At 43.3% G+C, this 17,566-nt stretch overlaps 1 protein-coding gene across 1 annotated transcript in view; it reads left to right on the top strand.

Annotated features, from left to right (window-relative positions):
• The window catches only part of RAB31 (RAB31, member RAS oncogene family), a 130,356-nt gene that overhangs the window by 62,462 nt on the left and 50,328 nt on the right, over window positions 1-17,566 (top strand). The window contains exon 3 of the mRNA XM_032309492.1: window positions 3,667-3,748. Within this exon, the coding sequence (XP_032165383.1) occupies window positions 3,667-3,748 (82 nt within the window). The remainder of the gene's footprint in view (window positions 1-3,666; window positions 3,749-17,566) is intronic.

Below are 17,566 nucleotides of genomic sequence, written 5' to 3' on the forward strand. Positions count from 1 at the left end.
TCAAGCAGGAATTTTGCAGATGTCATTCCCTCATATCCCCCAGATATGCAAAGTAGATATTGGCTCTGTTTCTCAGATGGGGAAACTGAGGGGCTATCTAACCGCTCATTCTACTTTTCTGGAAAAGAGGGCAGGCCTCTGTGTTTTGTTCCTGACTGTGCTGGTAGACTCTTTGACCATGGGCAAGGCAGTCTCTCACGACTCGGATTTTATCCCCTGATCTGTAGACTGAAGAGGTTGGCCTGGGTATTGCATGTTTTTTCCATCTCTAAAAATCTCTGGTTCCAAGATTTTTAAAGGCATGAACTTGGTTTTCTAAGCCTGAGAACTTTTTAAGGGCCCGGTTGGTGTATTATTTATCCCAGTGCCTAGAGTTTATTGAAGAACAAATGAAAATCTGGCTTACATCAAAGTAAAAACAAAACCCAAGGTATTTATGGAAAAATTCTCTAAATAAAGTTAAAGGCCAAAGGTTAAACCAGAAAAAAATATTATTTAAAACCTACTATTACAGGGGCGCCTGGGTGGCTCAGTGGGTTAAGCCGCTGCCTTCGGCTCAGGTCATGATCTCAGGGTCCTGGGATCGAGTCCCGTATCGGGCTCTCTGCTCAGCAGGGAGCCTGCTTCCCTCTCTCTCTCTCTCTCTCTGCCTGCCTCTCTGTCTACTTGTAATCTCTGTCAAATAAATAAATAAAATCTAAAAAAAAAATAATTTAAAACCTACTATTACAAATGTTAGTGTAAAATACTCAAGAAGTGAAGAAGAAAAAGAGGAGCCACCCCAGCGAAAAAGTAGGCAAAGGTCATGAGCTAAATATTTACTAAAGAAAAATGCAAGTGAACAGTAAACACTAAAATGATGTTCAAAGTTGTAAGAAGCACAATAAAAATGGGAATGATGTATCATTTCTCCTTATCCTACTGGAAAAGATTTGAAAGATCAGGATTGACTGGGGAGAAGGGCATCTCCAACATTGTCATCATTGGCATATAGGCTGGTCCCACCCAGTGTGGCATGAGTGTTTCTAAGGAAATAGTTGCACAAGGACACAAAGATATAAGTACAAAGATATCCATTTAATCATTGTCATAACAGTGGAAAATAGGTGACCAAAATATCCATCAGTGGGGTAGTAAAGCCATAACATGGTGTAATATATTTAGTCATTTTGGATGAAGATGTTGATCTATAGTTATGTAAATGGAAAGATGTCCATGATAACATCGAGTGGAGGGAAAACAAAGTGTATGCAGACTATGAGCAATTATGGGTGTAATCATTGTATAAAAATAATTCAGAAGGACATACACCAACAGTGATTGTGACTCAGTGGTGACGTGACGATTAATTTCTATTTCTCCTGTGCTTTCATTTTTTGACTTTCTTTTTTGGTATGTCCGTCTATTGCTTTTGTAATGAGAAAAATAATAAAGACATTTCCATTTTTGGAATATATTTACTCTTATCAGTAGTCTGTGTATATTTTAAGCACTTTAAAAGAAATAAAGCATCATGGGACAGTTGTGGTTTTGATAATATTGGGTCGTATCACTTAGAAAAATACTTAGAATTTCCATTTAGTACAATCATCATTTGATAAATAAAACTGTTAACTTTTGGCTTTGTGTATGTTTTGAGGAGTGTGTGGAAATTGCAGGAACATATGCTTTTCTACTTGGGACTTGTGTAGTTTGCCTCTTAGTGTTGAGGAAAAGTAGGAAAAGTTGAGGAGACATTATTGGGGTGAGTGCTGAGTGACGTAGGGCTGGACAGTGGGCTGGGTCCACTGGGTGGGTCTGCTGGGCCATAGGAAGCAGGGTAGACAGCCTGACACCTTACCCCTAAAAACTCTACTTTGCCTCTCCTGAGAATAACATAATGAGGATACCATTATCACACACAGAAAATTAATTTTTTTAAAAGATTTTATTTATTTATTTGACAGAGAGAGATCACAAATAGGCAGAGAGGCAGGCAGAGAGAGAGGAAGGGAAGCAGGGTCCCTGCTGAGCAGAGAGCCCGATGTGGGGCTCTGTCCCAGGACCCTGGGATCAGGACCTGAGCTGAAGGCAGAGGTTTTAACCCACTGAGCCACCCAGGCACCCCGAAAATTAATTTTTTAAAAAATGTTTTTATTTATTTATTTGAAAGAGAGAGAGAGGAGAGAAAGGGTGGGGGAGGAGCAGAGGAAAAGGGACAAGCAGACTCCATGCTGAGTGTGGAGCCCAGTGAGGGGCTTGATCCCATGACCCTGAGATCACGGCCTGAGCTAAAAGCAAGAGTCAGATGCTTAACTGACTGAGCCACCCATGCGCCCCTAGAAAAATTAATACTGATTCAATGATAATATCTGACATAAAATCTAAATTTAAATTTCTCTAGTTGTCTTCAAAATGTCTTTTAAAAAGTTATTTCCCTCCTAATTCCAGATTCAGCCAAGGGTCATTTGGTTGTTTTATCTCTTTCTTCTCTCTTAATTTAGATTCTAGAACAATCTTCCTGCCTTTTGTCTTGTTTGCTTTTCATGACGTTGATTTACTTGAAGCATTTGGGCCAGTTGTCTTGTAGAATGCTCCACATTCTGGAGTTGCCTTACTGGTTTCTTAGGATTACATTCAGGTGAACTGGTTTTGGCCGGAATGCTGCTCAGGGGTTGTATCCGCTTCTTAATTCCATCACATGAGGAGTCTTCTCTTGTCTGGTTGTCCCATTGTTGGGGAGACTCACTACATTTTCATGAATGGAAAGCTTTATCTCACAGAAAACAAAAAAAGTCAAGGGTATAAACTTTCCACGTGCTGTATCTTTATGTCTTTCATGAACGCAAAGAAAAGGTTTGTTAACAGGAAATATGCAAAAAAGAAACTATCAAGTGTTTCATTATCTGCTGAGGGTTTCAAATCCTTCCTTTTTTTTTTTTTTAAGGGAGAAAATGTAAATATTTGGTGAACCACCAACCTTTACCCCTGCATGTATAAAAGCAGGGTGGGGATGAGATATGGTATTGCTACTAGTGTTGGGTGCCTAGCCTACATACTGTGACTTGCTCAGAGACTAGCTGCCCTGTCCATTCTTCACTGTTGTAATAATACATTTTTTAATCTTAGGTTTTATTTTCTTTCCTGAGATTTGGGGCATATTATCTGAGAACTATTGAGCATACTCTCTCAGGACCTTGTTTTTGGAAGGCCGGGGCTTTGAATGCATTCTTGGCTTTCTTTCTTTCTTTCTTTCTTTTTTTTAAGATTTTATTTATTTATTTGACAGACAGAGATCACAAGTAGGTAGAGAGGCAGGCAGAGAGAGAGGGAGAAGCAGGTTCCCTTCTGAGCAGAGAGCCTGATGCAGGGCTCTATCCCAGGATCCTGAGATCATGACCTGAGCCAAAGGCAGAGGCTTAACCCACTGAGTCACACAGTTGCCCCGCATTCTTGGCTTTTTAAAAACAATTTCCTTCCTTAAGCCTCCATTTGGACTAACAGAATATGAAGAATATTTTCTTTTGGGTGATGGGATTCTAGCAGCCCTTCTTTCCTCTTAGAGGCCCCCCCCAGGACGGACCTTGGGGAGTCTTGCTGAGGCAAGAGGAACTTGGGTGAAACAGGAGTCTTTGTGAAGATTTTAGGGGCGCCTGGTAACGTGGAGATGTTGATTCTCTTTTTCAGGGCATCTTTTATGACCAAAACCGTGCCTTGTGGAAATGAGCTTCATAAGTTCCTCATCTGGGACACTGCTGGGCAGGAACGGGTAAGTGTATGGGTTGTTGGCTTTCTAGGGAAAATACTGAGCCTGGTCTCCAAAGGAAGGTTTTTTTGTATTTGGCAAGACACTTGGTTGCAAGTGAGAGGAACCCAGCTTCAGTGATTTAATCAGAAAAGGAAATGTGCTCTTCCACTGTGTGAAAAATGTATGGGGTCGCCCTCTTGAGTCAGGGCCAAGTTCAAGTCCTCCAAATGTATTGTCAGAGGCACCCTGCTCTGTCCCTGTTTCTCTGCTTGCTTCCTTCTAGACTGGCTTCATTTTTAGGCAGACTCACATCCTTTTCTTCCCTAAGGGTGGCAAGGATGTCTCCATCTGTGACCCCAGGCCCGCATTCTGCCTCCTGAGGAGTCCCACAGACAACAGCTCCTCTTTTCTCCAAGTTATGCCCCGTGTCTCATTGCCTGGTTTGGTCACATGTTCCACTCCTGAACCTGACACTCTGTAGTAGTGTTCAAGGGGGATTTGGCACTCCTATTTGTAGGGCCCAGTAATACACTACCCCTAGAGGTAGGGGCTGCCATCAGCCCCATCTGAGCCACACCAGTGGGAAGTCCTGTAGACTTAGTTACCCAAGGAAAATCTGGGTTCTTTTACTGGAAAATGGGACAATGGACATTGGGTTACCAGAAACATCCAATGACTTGTCTCATTCCTAATTCCTTTGATTTGCCAAAAATGTTGATGGAGAAGATTATTTAAGGAGCTCATGTTTTTAGATTTTAAAAAGTGAAATGGTTACCAACACAGATTGTCTATAGTAGGACAGTGTAAGCACTGGAGTGTGTATTATCAAAGTTGAAAGGGGTCTAGATAAGTGACAGGGATAACCACTAGCTTGTCTTCCACGGGAGCTTCCATCCTGCTCAAAACTTTCATAAGAGAAGGGTGCCTGGGTGGCTCAGTGGGTTAAGCCTCTGCCTTTGGCTCAGGTCATGATCTCAGGGTCCTGGAATGGAGCCCCACATTAGGCTCTCTGCTCAGGGGGGAGCCTGCTTCCCCATCTCTCTCTGCCTGCCTCTTTCCCTATTTGTGATCGCTCCCTCTCTCTGTCCAATAAATAAATAAATTCTTTTTTTTTAAATTTTATTTATTTATCAGAGAGAGAGAGGGGGAGAGAGGGAGCACAGGCAGACAGAATGGCAGGCAGAGGCAGAGGGAGAAGCAGGCTCCCTGCTGAGCTAGGAGCCTGATGTGGGACTCGATCCCAGGACGCTGGGATCATGACCTGAGCCGAAGGCAGCTGCTTAACCAACTGAGCCACCCAGGCGTCCCAATAAATAAATTCTTAAAAAAAAAAACTTTCATCAGAGCTAACAATTATGGAGTAAACTAGGTTGAGCTTGTCGGATTCAAAATCACGTGTCACCTTCTCCACCGACCTATCCTATTCAAAGGTCAACACTTACCCTTTTCCCACCCTTGCTCCACTCACTTCCTTTTTCTCCACAGCTCTTACCACCTTGTAATAGGCTACTGAATTCCATTTTTGATTATCTATCCCTCAACGCAAGAGAACCCAGGGATAAAGCATCCTTTTCATTATCGGCTCCTAACTAGTCAAGTGTGTGTTTCTGTGACTTTAATTTTATATAACTCCCAACTCCAGCATTTGTAGATTAAGGCTACTAGAGTTTTAAAGATGTTTTTCTCCTTAATCAGGACGAATCTTCTGGCCTACAAACGCTAACCTCATTAGAATGTCTTCTGTTTCGCTGCTAAGTTGAGAGCACAGATATGCACCCACGAAGTCGTTACCTAGAGCACCTCTCTGTTAGTCCGCTGTGCCTGCTGACCTCTGAAATGAGAGGATGGATGCTAGGAGAAAATATCTACTCAGGGATCTCGTCTTTACATAGCTTCCTTTTTATCTACTTTGTACATATATTTGTAGTATGTAGATCTGCTAGGGTTTGGGGGGCTGGGGTTTGGTTTTTTGGTTATTAATTTAAACTTAAGCAGAGAAGCTTTCTTGCTCCCGTTTTTACTTTTGGCCATGAAGTAGCTGCTTTTGCAGCCACTTTTAATGAATGTCAGTCAGTTTTACCCAAAGACTTAGCCATACTAATGCTTCTACTATTGGTGGTTATTTCCCGAGGGCTAGCTGCATTCCATGCACTGTTCGCATGCCTTCCATGTACTAACAAACACACTTAGTCCTCTCGCAGCACTCTGAAGTGGGGACTATTTTATCCCTCTTTATATGTGAAGTCACAGAGGGACAGAGAGGTTAAATCACTTGCTCAAGGTCACACAGCCCATTAGGTGGAAAGCTGAAATCTGGATCCAGCACTCTGAAGTGGGGACTATTTTATCCCTCTTTATATGTGAGGTCACAGAGGGACAGAGAGGTTAAATCACTTGCTCAAGGTCACACAGCCCATTAGGTGGAAAGCTGAAATCTGGATCCAGCAGTCTGGGTCCTGAGCTTTGCTTTGTAGTTTTGTTCTGCTTTAAAAATCACACAAGAGCCATGCAGCCAAGAGTAAAATTATCCAAAAATCCCACCACCCAGATATCTCCACTGTTTTTTTTTTTTTTTTTTTTTTTTTTAAAGATTTTATTTATTTATTTGACAGAGAGAAATCACAAGTAGATGGAGAGGCAGGCAGAGAGAGAGAGAGAGAGGGAAGCAGGCTCCCTGCTGAGCAGAGAGCCCGATGCGGGACTCGATCCCAGAACCCTGAGATCGTGACCTGAGCCGAAGGCAGCGGCTTAACCCACTGAGCCACCCAGGCGCCCTCTCCACTGTTTTTTAAACTTAGTTTTTACATTGAAGGATAATTGACATTACAATATTAGCTTCAGGTGTACATCATAGTGATCTGATATTCTTATACATTATGAAATGATCCCCGCAATAAGTCTAGTTTCCACTATTGACATTAGTGACCATTCTGCAGCTCTCACACTTTGCATGTGTTGGTAACTTCATACCAAAACGCTCAGGGTTCTTTTTTTCTTTTTTTAATTTTAAGATTTTATTTATTTGTCAGAGAGAGAGCGAGAGAGAGCGAGAGTGTGCGCGCACAAGCAGGCAGAGGCAGAGAGAGAAGCAGGCTCCCCACTGAGCAAGGAGCCGGACACAGGACTCGATCCCGGGACCGTGGGATCATGACCTGAGCCAAAGGCAGCTGCTTAACCCACTGAGCCACCCAGGCATCTCAAAGCGTTCAGGGTTCTTTATAACCTGCCATTTTCACTTGGTAATAATGGTGTTCCTGAAGAGAGATTTCTGTATAAGCTAAACGGAGTATTTGACATGTCTTTACCTATTTTGATATAATTCGAGTAGGTGACTGCTTTTGATGAAATTCGGTCCTCTAAAGTAACTGCTATAGTTTGTAGCTTGCTCTCTGACCATCTCAAAGCAAAACAGCAATAGAAAATCTTCCGTATGACCAGATTTCTAATTATTCTAATTGCTTTTCCTGAAATTTGATGGTTGGAGATGATAGACATCTGTGCCTATGTTGCAATGTATGTAATTTTTAAAAGCTTAGTATTATATATGTTATTATATTGTACATATTGTATCACGTACTATTTATTGTGTTATTGTATCAGAGTTATATATATTCTTACTAGTATCTATTTTTGTAATTATTAGTGTTATGTGTGGAAGGCCAAGTACACACTTGTGCTTTAGGGAGGAGGGACTGACTTTTGGGTGATAACTTCAGGGGGATGCTTTTTAGAATTTTGATTTGTGGAGAGTGTGCGAGAAATGCCTGCACAGCCTTTGTGGTCATCGAACCCTCTAACCCTGGAAGGCCTGGTTTAGTTATCCTCAGGCCGTCCTTGTCTGCTATCCTTCCATGCTGTCTTGCATCTCTCCAGTGATGGCATTTTCTCTGCCGTGCTAGTGGCTTGTTGCTGGATTTAATCGTGCTTGTAATGACGTTGCCTAATGTTGGAGCTAAAAATACCTTCCCGGCTGCTGCGTGTGCCTTATGCTGTTTGTTCTGTCTCATTAATTGTTGGAGTCCAGCGCGCTCCATTATCCCTCCATATCCTTGTAGAAATTGGCTCCTGTACTTCTTAGTCTTCACACTTTTAAACAAACAAAATCTCCTTGGATTTATGATTTGATAAGATGAAGACATCGCTTCTGTGTCCTCAAAGGGGGGTAATGTTCAGTACAGTGCTTTGCATGTGTTAATTACTCAGTATTTGTTTATTTGTGGAACTATCGAAACACTTCTGCCTAGCGTACACGATATTAATTCTGGACTACATTTGTGGCACAAATTCATAGTCTGGAAAAATCACTCTTCTATCTGAGTACGGGAAATATAAAAGGAGCCCTCTCTCTCTTCCTCCCTCTCTCATAGAAGAGAGTGTTCATTCTTGATGTGCTGTCTTAATTAGGCTTTTCATTCAACTATATATGGCGGACATCCTGTGATCCTTTCAATGGCAAACAGTAATCCATAAATCACCTCTGTAAAAAAGTGTTTTCAGATTCAACCATTTTCAGTTAACCAAGTGATTGTTGAATCCAATTTTTTAGGAGCTTACCGTTTTCGAGATTTGTATATTCAGTTTTTTGCTGTCAAGACGGGTGGAGTGGGGGCAAGAGTGCCATTGGAGTGCCCATGTTGTAGTGTTGGTGTGAGCTTTGGGGGGTTTTTATCCTGTCCTCTTGTAATGAGTTGTTGTACTGCTTTGTGATGTATGAGGAGAACTCAGCAGTAGGTCAGCAGATGACTCCTGTGAGCTCAGAGGAGCTCAAAATGGTCCCAGGGGAGAGAAAGGAATTTATCTGCTCAGCTTTGTCCTTCTGTCTCCCACTGACCAAGGTTTGTAATGGGGAGATGAGACTTCTGTCCTACTGTGTCAACACATCCATCTTTCCCTTTGGGTTTCCTTTTCACTCCCTTCTTTGCTTTTCCACATAAACTGGGGTCTAGAATATTTTCATTGTTATTAAAAATGTTTGGGGGCACCCGGGTGGCTCAGTCGGTTAAGTGGCTGACTCCTGATTTTGGCTCCGGTCACAGTCTCGGGGTTATGAGATCAAGTCCCACATCAGGCTCCGTGCTGAGCGTGGAGCCTGCTTGGGATTCTCTCTCCCCCTTGGCCCTCCCCCGGAAAAGAAAGTCTCATCAATAGGAATTGCAGTCTCCACATTCTAGATGTGTGCTTCCAAATCATTCTGTTTTTGCTTTAAAACAAAATTACAGGGGCTCCTGTGTGGTTCAGTGGGTTGAGCCTCTGCCTTTGGCTCAGGTCATGATCTCAGGGTTCTGGGATCGAGCCCCGCATTGGGCTCTCTGCTCAGCAGGGAGCCTGCTTCCCCCAGCCCTGCCTGCCTGTCTGCCTACTTGTGATCTCTGTCTGTCAAATAAGTAAATAAAATCTTAAAAAAAAAACACAATTGCAATTCATAGGATATGTCCATTAAAATGTTCATATCTTGAAAGAATTCCATGCTTCATTTTCTTGGTCTGATCTGTGAGAACAATATTATTCTAAGAATCTAACATGAACAAATATGAACATCATCTCATTACCTTGTTTCACTTGGGTTGAAGTCAGTGTTATGGCTGTCTATCTGCCCTACTGCCTCAGAAAGAATTGTTGTATTTATAAAATTTGGGTTTCAAATGCACCACAGCCACAAATTCCACAAAGGTGAGTTGATGGTTCTTTGGTTAGAATAAAAGCTCTCCTCTGACTCTAACATATCTGGAGTCGACTAGATTGACTTCTGAAATCAAGTTCATCATTATATACTTTTTAAAAAAATTTTTTTAAAAAAAGATTTTATTTATTTATTTGACAGATAGAGATCACAAGTAGGCAGACAGGCAGGCGGAGAGAGAGGAGGAAGCAAGCTCCCTGGTGAGCAGAGAGCCCAATGCAGGGCTCAATCCCAGGACCCTGGGATCATGACCTGAGCCGAAGGCAGAGGCTTAACCCACTGAGCCACCCAGGTGCCCCTCATCATTAAATACTTTTTAAAGATGAAATTGGAGAACACATGTGCAGATTAAAAAATAGCCCCACCCCCTCCAATACTTAGTAGGAATTATGGAGTTTTGAACTTAATGGTAAAAATGACATGATGCAAAGATTTGTGTAAGAAGGTATATAATTTTTAACGACTGTCTTTTTTGGGGTATTTAAAAAATTGATGGAACACTGAAAATGCAAGAAATGCTAAATAAGAACAATATTGAATACTGTAGAGGACCTGTATGATCTTATAAAAGATGGACTGTTGTTGAATTCTGCATATGATCTTAAATAAACAAGACTATTTAGAATTTAGAATATAATTATTTAGAATTTAGAATACTATTATTAACTATTTCAGGTGTTTAGTTAATAATGGTTGTGCGTGTTAATTTTTCTTCCTTTTTAAAATCTTTTTATTTAAAAGTACTCTTATACTGGGGTGCCTGGGTGGCTCAGTCAGTTAAATGGCTGACTCTTGATCTCCACTCAGGTCTCGATCTGAGGGTTGTGAGTTCAAGTGCCATGTTGGGCTCCACAATGGGTATGAAACAAAAACAAAGACTTTTATACCTACAGAAAATTTATAAAAATATCACAGAGCTCGGGTCGCCTGGGTGGCTCAGTGGATTAAAGCTGCTGACTTCGGCTCAGGTCATGATCTCAGGGTCCTGGGATCGAGCCCCGCATCAGGCTCTCTGATCAGCAGGGAGTCTACTTCCCTGTCTCTCTCTGCCTGTCTCTCTGCCTACTTGTGATCTCTGCCTGTCAAATAAATAAAAGCTTTAAAAAAAATATCACAGAACTCTCTAGTTTAAGTGGCTCTGCCTCAAGCTATGGATGTTTCTGTGGGGTGGCAGAGGCTTGCTTGTTCATCCTGGGGTTAGAGAGGCAGTAGTACCTGAGGAAGCTCTCCTCAGTCGATGCAGAAGCACAAGCAGCGAGGCACAGACGCAAGGCCTTTTAATGCTAGGGTCCGACTGAGCCCATGACACATGGCCTATCTTCCACTGGCCGAGGCAAGGCATGTGGCTCAGCCCAAAATCAAGTGACAGCGACACATGGCCTTTAGAGGAAGTGAGAAACTACACTGGCATAAACAGCGGTTCACGCAGAGGTGAGCACTTAATTGTTGGTCATAATGTCGTCTGCCACAGGCTACTACTGGATTCTCTCAATCTGTGTACTTTGGAGGCTCCACTTTGTGCGTTCTTGAACGTCTTTTCAGAGCCTACCTCAGTCTTTCCCCACTGAGTTCTACTTTTACCCACTCTATAATGTTTCATCCAAAATGAATTTCTTGTGAAGAAATCTGAAACTGTAGAGATAATGTTTGCCCTCCTGTGGCTTTTGAGATACAGCGGATCCTGGAACAACGTGAGGGTTAGGGGTGCTGACCCTCTACATAGCTGAAAATCCATGTACAACTTTGGACCCTCCCCAAAACATAATTACTGGTACCTACTGTTGCCAAGAAGCCTTCCTGAGAACACATATTGTGTGTGATGCATGTCATACACTGTACTCCTACCATAAAGCCAGCTCTGGAAAAGAAAATGTTATTAGAAAATCGTAACAGAAAATGGGTTTACAGTACTGGACTTAAAAAAAAAAATCTGCCTTTAAGTGGATTTGTGCAGTTCAAACCCATGTTCAAGGGTCCACTGTAGTATATTCATTACTTCCTGGTCCCTGAGATGGTCCTTCCCCATGTTTCTGAAAAGAGCCAGTGAAGGTAGCTGTGGTGTGAAATTCTCTATTTACCTGTTCCTTGACAGGGGAACTCTTTTCCTGTCCACTCCTGCACACGTTCTAGACTTGCTTGAAGCTTCGATCTCATCAGCTTTTTGTTTTCATTCCCTGTTTCACCTGCGAAGCAGCTGAGCCATGCTTTCCTCTTTTTTGGATAATCCATCCTGGAGTCTTAGTGGTTGGAAATAAAATGAACTTATAAATGCTTTTGTCTGCATTTGTTTCTGTGGGGCTTATCAGCGTGTAGGGTATTACCTCTCTTTTGGAGAAACAGCTTTATTGAGGGATGCCTGGGTGTCTGAAGTGTCTGCCTTCAGCTCAGGTCATGATCCCAGGGTCCTGGGATCAAGCCCTGAGTCAGGCTCCCTGCTCAGCAGGAAGCCTGCTTCTCCCTTTCCCTGATGCTCATGTTCTTTCTCAAATAAATAAATGAAATCTTTAAAAAAAAAAAAAGGGGGGGAGGGAGAAAAACAGGGGCACCTGGGTGGCTCAGTAGGTTAAGCCTCTGCCTTCAGCTCAGGTCATGATCTCAGGTCCTGGGATTGAGCCCCGCATTGGACTCCTTGCTCAGCAGGAGCCTGCTTCCCACCCCGCCTACTTGGGATCTCTCTCTGTCAAGTAAATAAATAAAATCTTTAAAAAAAAAATACAAACCCACCTTTAATGAGATATAATTCACAGACCATACAATTGACTCACTTAAAGGGTACAGTTCAGTGGACTCTAGTATGTTAAGATTGTAAAACTGTTGCCACAATTAATTTTAAACCCACTAATAGTCATTGCCCATTTCTTCCTAAGTCCCCCAGCCCTTGGCTGCTTTCTGCCTCTAGATTCACCTCCTTTGGACATTTCATATAAATGGAATCATGCTGGGTGTTTTGAGGACTGGCTTCTTACACTTACCATAATGTTACCAATGTTCATCCACACTGTAACTTGAATCAGTGCTTCTCTCTTTTTCATGGCTGACTAATACTCCATTTTATGGATGCCATACATTTTGTTTATCCATTTATCAAGTGATGGACATTTAGATCGCTTCCACATTTGGGCTCTTAAGAGTAATGCTGCTTTAAGCATTTACATACAAGTTTTTATTTAGATAGCTTTATTTGTTCTTTAATCTCTTGGGAATATATCTGGGACTGAAATTGATGGGTCTTCTAGTAATTCTATGTTTAGTATTTTGAAGATCCACCAAACTTCTCCAAAGTCACTGCACCATTTTATAACCCTACCCACAATGTACAAGGTTCTGCATTCCCACCAGCACTTGTCTTTGCCAGACTCAGGGTTATTCCTTTATGTTCTTCTAAGAACTTCATAGTTTCAGCTCTTGCCTTTAGCTCTATGATTCATTTGTTATAATTTTTGCATATCTTAGAAGGAGGGGATTCAACTTTACTCTCCATGTCTTGCTATCATACAAAATCATTTGTCCCAACACAGTTTGTTGACAAGATTATTCTTTGCCCAAATTGATTTTCTTGGCACCTTTGTTGATGTGATAATCAGTTGACCACGAATGTGTGGTTTAATTTTGGACTCAGTTCTCTTTCTTTGATCTAATTTTTACCCTTCTGCCAATACCACGGTGCCCTGATTGCTGCAGGCTTTGCAGCAAGTTTGAAAATTAGGAAGTATGAGTCCTCTACCTTTGTCCTTTACCAAGATTGTTTCGGCTATTCTGCGTCCCTTTCATTTCACAGGAATTTTAGGATGGGAGTTTACATTTTTGCAAAAACTCCAGATGTATTTGTTAGTGATTATGTTAAATCTATAGATGAATATGAAGTCACCTATTCCTTAAGCCTTTAAGTTATAAGTGGTAAGCAAGTTGCAAGCTGTTTTCATCTTTAATTGTGGACCGGAAGCATAGCCTTGACCTCAGAATGGTACCTAAAGAAAAAATTCTGAATACACGTTAAATCTTTGAAATGTTAAAATGTGTTTCCTGTAACAAATTCATATAGAACTCTAAATAAGGTTATATTTGTGAAGTGATCACTTACAATTTACCAAAATATTACTCGATTTGAACTGCATGATACTTGACTGAATTATGTATTTTTAAAAAAATGAACCTATCTTCAAAATAATATTAATTGCCGCTGACTTAGTTTTTTTCAGCAGTATTATCTAATCCAGGACCAGACTTTATTACTTTAATAGATACTATTCAAGACAGTGTGACAATATGCTGAAATCCATTGATTCAAAGGCTTATAGTGACTCTCGTAGTGAGTGTACAGACTTCCTCCCCTCCAATTTTAAGATGTTTCATGCACTCCAGAAAATAATATGATAAGTATATTAACACCACAAAGATTTGTTTACTCTTTGCTTGTTCCTGGTTGGGACGCCTGGGTGACTCAGCTGGTGAAACATCTGTCTTCAGCTCAGGTCATGATCCCGGAGTCCGGGGATCGAGTCCCACATGGGGGCTCCCTGCTCAGTGGACAGCCTGCTTCTCCCTCTGCCTGCCACTCCCCCTGCTTGAGCGTGCTCTCTGTCAAATAAATAAATAAAGTCTCGAAAAAAAAAAAAAAGGAATTTTCCTGGGAGCTGGGTACCCGAAGAAGGCAAACTCCCACTGATGCCCTCCAGAAGCCAACGGCTTAGTGGGTTGTGGAACCATGCTGGTGTTCGTCCCGTTCGTCCTTAATTTGCAAGCCCTCCCAGGCTCCTACAGGGACAGGACGACATATGCAGAGACAGCTGAGAGGCTGCCAAGCCAGGCTGAGGCTGAAATGCCCCCGTGGGTCCCTGAGAAAGAAAAGAGAACTAAGGCAGCAGATAGCTGAGGTCAAGTTGGGGCTTGACAAACATCAAAAGAAACTTTTTTTGGCTTTCTTTCCTTCTTTCTTCGGGGCCCCAGACTCTGTAGTCAAGAGAGTGGTTCTCTTTTCATCAACTGTGACCAAAGTCAGAGGAAATTTTGACCTTTGGATGTCCTTGAAGAATGGGGCCTGTTAGAAACTCAGAATGAGCTCTTCTTTGTTTCCTTCTTGCTTGCCCTGCGGCCTCTGGCAATACAGGCCTGGCTCCAAGCGGCGGCAGCAAAAAGCACAGGCAGACTCTGCTCCTCACCCATGGCTGGAGGGAAATTACTTCGCCCTTAAACCTTTCCCACACCCACGAGAGAATTTACCTTCAGTGGAAGAGGGTCAGTCCCTGGTTTTGCTTTCCTTCTCCGCCTATCACAAGAGAACACTGCTTTTATTGATTGATTGATTTTTAAAAGATTTTATTTATTTACTTGACAGACAGATCGCAAGTAGGCAGAGAGGCAGGCAGAGAGGGAGGAAGCAGGCTCCCTGCTGAGCAGAGAGCCGGGGACTCCATCCCAGGACCCCGAGGCCATGACCTGAGCTGAAGGCAGAGGCTTTAACCCACTGAACCACCCAGGCGCCTGAGAATGCTGCTTTTAATCAGTACACGTTGACGTCCTGATTGGGAAAATATTCCTCCTCGCCACACTCCACTCTTGTCACTCCCCCTCAAAAGGAAAACCCGATGAAGACTGTGTAGTAAGGAGACACACAGAAGCCTGCGAATCTGGTAAAAGCTGTTAAAAATGAGGTAAACAGTTCCTCGGATAGGACTGTGCCCCGTCATCTCCTTTTAGAAGAAGCCTCAGGAATCCCCTACAGCCAAAGAGGTCCAGGGATCTTTAAAACTCGGTGACAGAAGCTGCGGAAGGAAAGGGTGACTGTGGCATTCGGGTTGGGGTGTCCGATGGCAGCAGGGTCCAGAGTAACCACTGTGGGCAGGCCCGGTTCCCAGAGGTGTCCTGTTGGGGGGGTGTTGGCGTCATTTAGGAAATTAGGAGATGGGGGGAGAATGCCACTGGCGGGAAAGAAAGAGGAAGGACATGGCCATGTATTGAAATAAATTTAGTAAGTCCTAAGGGAAACCCCAAGCACTAGTGCCCTCAAGCCTGTGCCATGGGAAGGCCGGAAGTGAGGAAGAGGAAATGAGGAGTGGACAGACAGGAACAGCAGAGAGGGTAGCCTCGAGCGTCAAGTCTTACACAGCAAGAATGAGCTTCTCCTGCTCACAAGTGGCCCCGGCCCCTTGGTCCCGTAGCTCCCTCTCTGTCACAGTCGACCCCACTGTGGTCCTTCATGCCCCGGTAGGTCTCCCCTCCTCCAGGCCTGCCTGCACTGCCCCACTGGGCGGTGGGGGGAGGGTGGACGGTGGCAGGAGTGTTCTGGGAGGGAGGGCCATGCCACCAGGGGAAGATCCTTCACAAGTCAGGCAATGACATTTTCCTGGTGTGTATTTTGGTGGGACGGCCTAAGTAGCTTCTAATTATGAAGCATTGTCTGTGCCTCCTGGGTTGAGGCCAGTTTCCGTTCTCCTACTCTCTGCGGGCAAAGACTTGCGCTGAGGAAGAAGCAGCTAAGAAGCACTTTATCTGGTTGTGTTTTTCTCCCCTCTCTCCCCTGCCCCCCCACCCCCCCCACTCCTCCCCCCTCCGCTTTTTACTTTCTTGCATCTAATTTCCTCAGTCTGGTTCAAATACAGACCAAGCCCGTGAATGTCATTCGTGACAAGGGAATTAGGCACACGGACTTCGTTTAATAACAAAAGAGCGTGCTCCTGAGGTGCCAAAGGACGTGTCTAAGCAGGAACAGCTGGAGTGTCCTTAGAACACAGAGCTCGCTGTTGGGAAACGGTTATCCCCAGAGCGGCCCCTTTGAAGGCGGCCTGACTCCACTCCTCTTCTGCACCTTCTGTTTGTCTCCTGGGGCGGCTCCAACAGATCCCTCACAGCTCCCTCCCAGTTCTGAAAGTCAGGAGTCCGAGTAGGCCTTACCAGGCCAAGAGCAAGACATAGGTAGTGCTGTGTTCCTTTCTGGAGGCTTTGGGATAGAATCCGTTTCTGGCCTTTCTCAGAGGCTGCCCGCATTCCCTAGTTTGTGCCCGCATTCCTCCCTCCGTCCTCAAGGCCAGCCGCAGAGCCATCTTCCAAGCTCTCTGACTCTCTTGCCTCCCTCTGCCGTTTGTGAAGACCCTGATGCTGCTGTTGGACACTGTACGATAATCTTCCCATCTCAAGGTCAGCTGTCAGCACTCTTTTTTTTTTTTAAATCTTTTCTTAACTTTTTACTGACATATACTTTTAACAGAATAAAATGCACAAATTGTAGACATTAATTATAAGTTTGTTGAGTTTCGACAATTGTATGTATCTATGCAACCACAATCCCAATCAAGATATAAGACATTTATACTATCTGAAAAAGACCCACTTGCCTCCTTTCATTTAATTTTCCCCAGAAAGAAATCACTTAAAAATTAATAAACTTTATTGTTTAAAGCAGTTTTAGGCCACAGCAAAATTGAAGGGGAAAATATAAAGATTTACCATATACCCTTGCCCCCACACATACATAGCTTTTCCCACTGTCAACATCCCACAGCTGTCAGCACTCTTAATTCCATGAGCAACCTCAATGCCCCCTTGCCATGGAGCATAACGTATTTATGGGTCTCAGGGATTAAGATATGGACATCTTTGGGGATTGCTGTTCTACCTTCCACCGCCCTAGAATAGTTCCCATCATGTACCGGGTGATCAAGAGGTACTTATTGAATGACTGAATATGTTTAGTATAAGACCGTATCAGCATTACATCAATTTATGCAGCATTTCATTTTGGGGAAGCAACTGAGGAATGGAAACAGTATGGAATTTGGAGTCAGAAGAGCTGTGTTCAAGGGCTGGTTATAGCCTTTAAGAGCTGTGTGTCTGTGGGCAATTTACTGAACCATTTGGAGCCCAGTTTCTCATCTGTAAAATGGGAACAGTTTTACCTAGCTCACCTGCCTTCAGCGTTATTGATTCATCACGTGTGTTCCGCCCTTATGTGTTTCTTGAGGCTGTGGCCCAGAGTGGGGGTTAGGAAGGGATCTCAGAGGACATGGCTGTTGAAAAATGTGTGAATGAAAGGTGGGCATGAGGATGTCTAGCGGAGGTGGGTCTCGTCTGGAGAAGGCCTATGGGACAACCCTGAGGGCTCCATGTGGCTGGGTGTTCAGGGAGCGGGGAGGAGGCCAGGCGCTGGGGAGAGAGGGAGGGAG

Source organism: Mustela erminea, chromosome 13, assembly GCF_009829155.1.
Source record: "Mustela erminea isolate mMusErm1 chromosome 13, mMusErm1.Pri, whole genome shotgun sequence".
Taxonomy (NCBI): domain Eukaryota; kingdom Metazoa; phylum Chordata; class Mammalia; order Carnivora; family Mustelidae; genus Mustela; species Mustela erminea.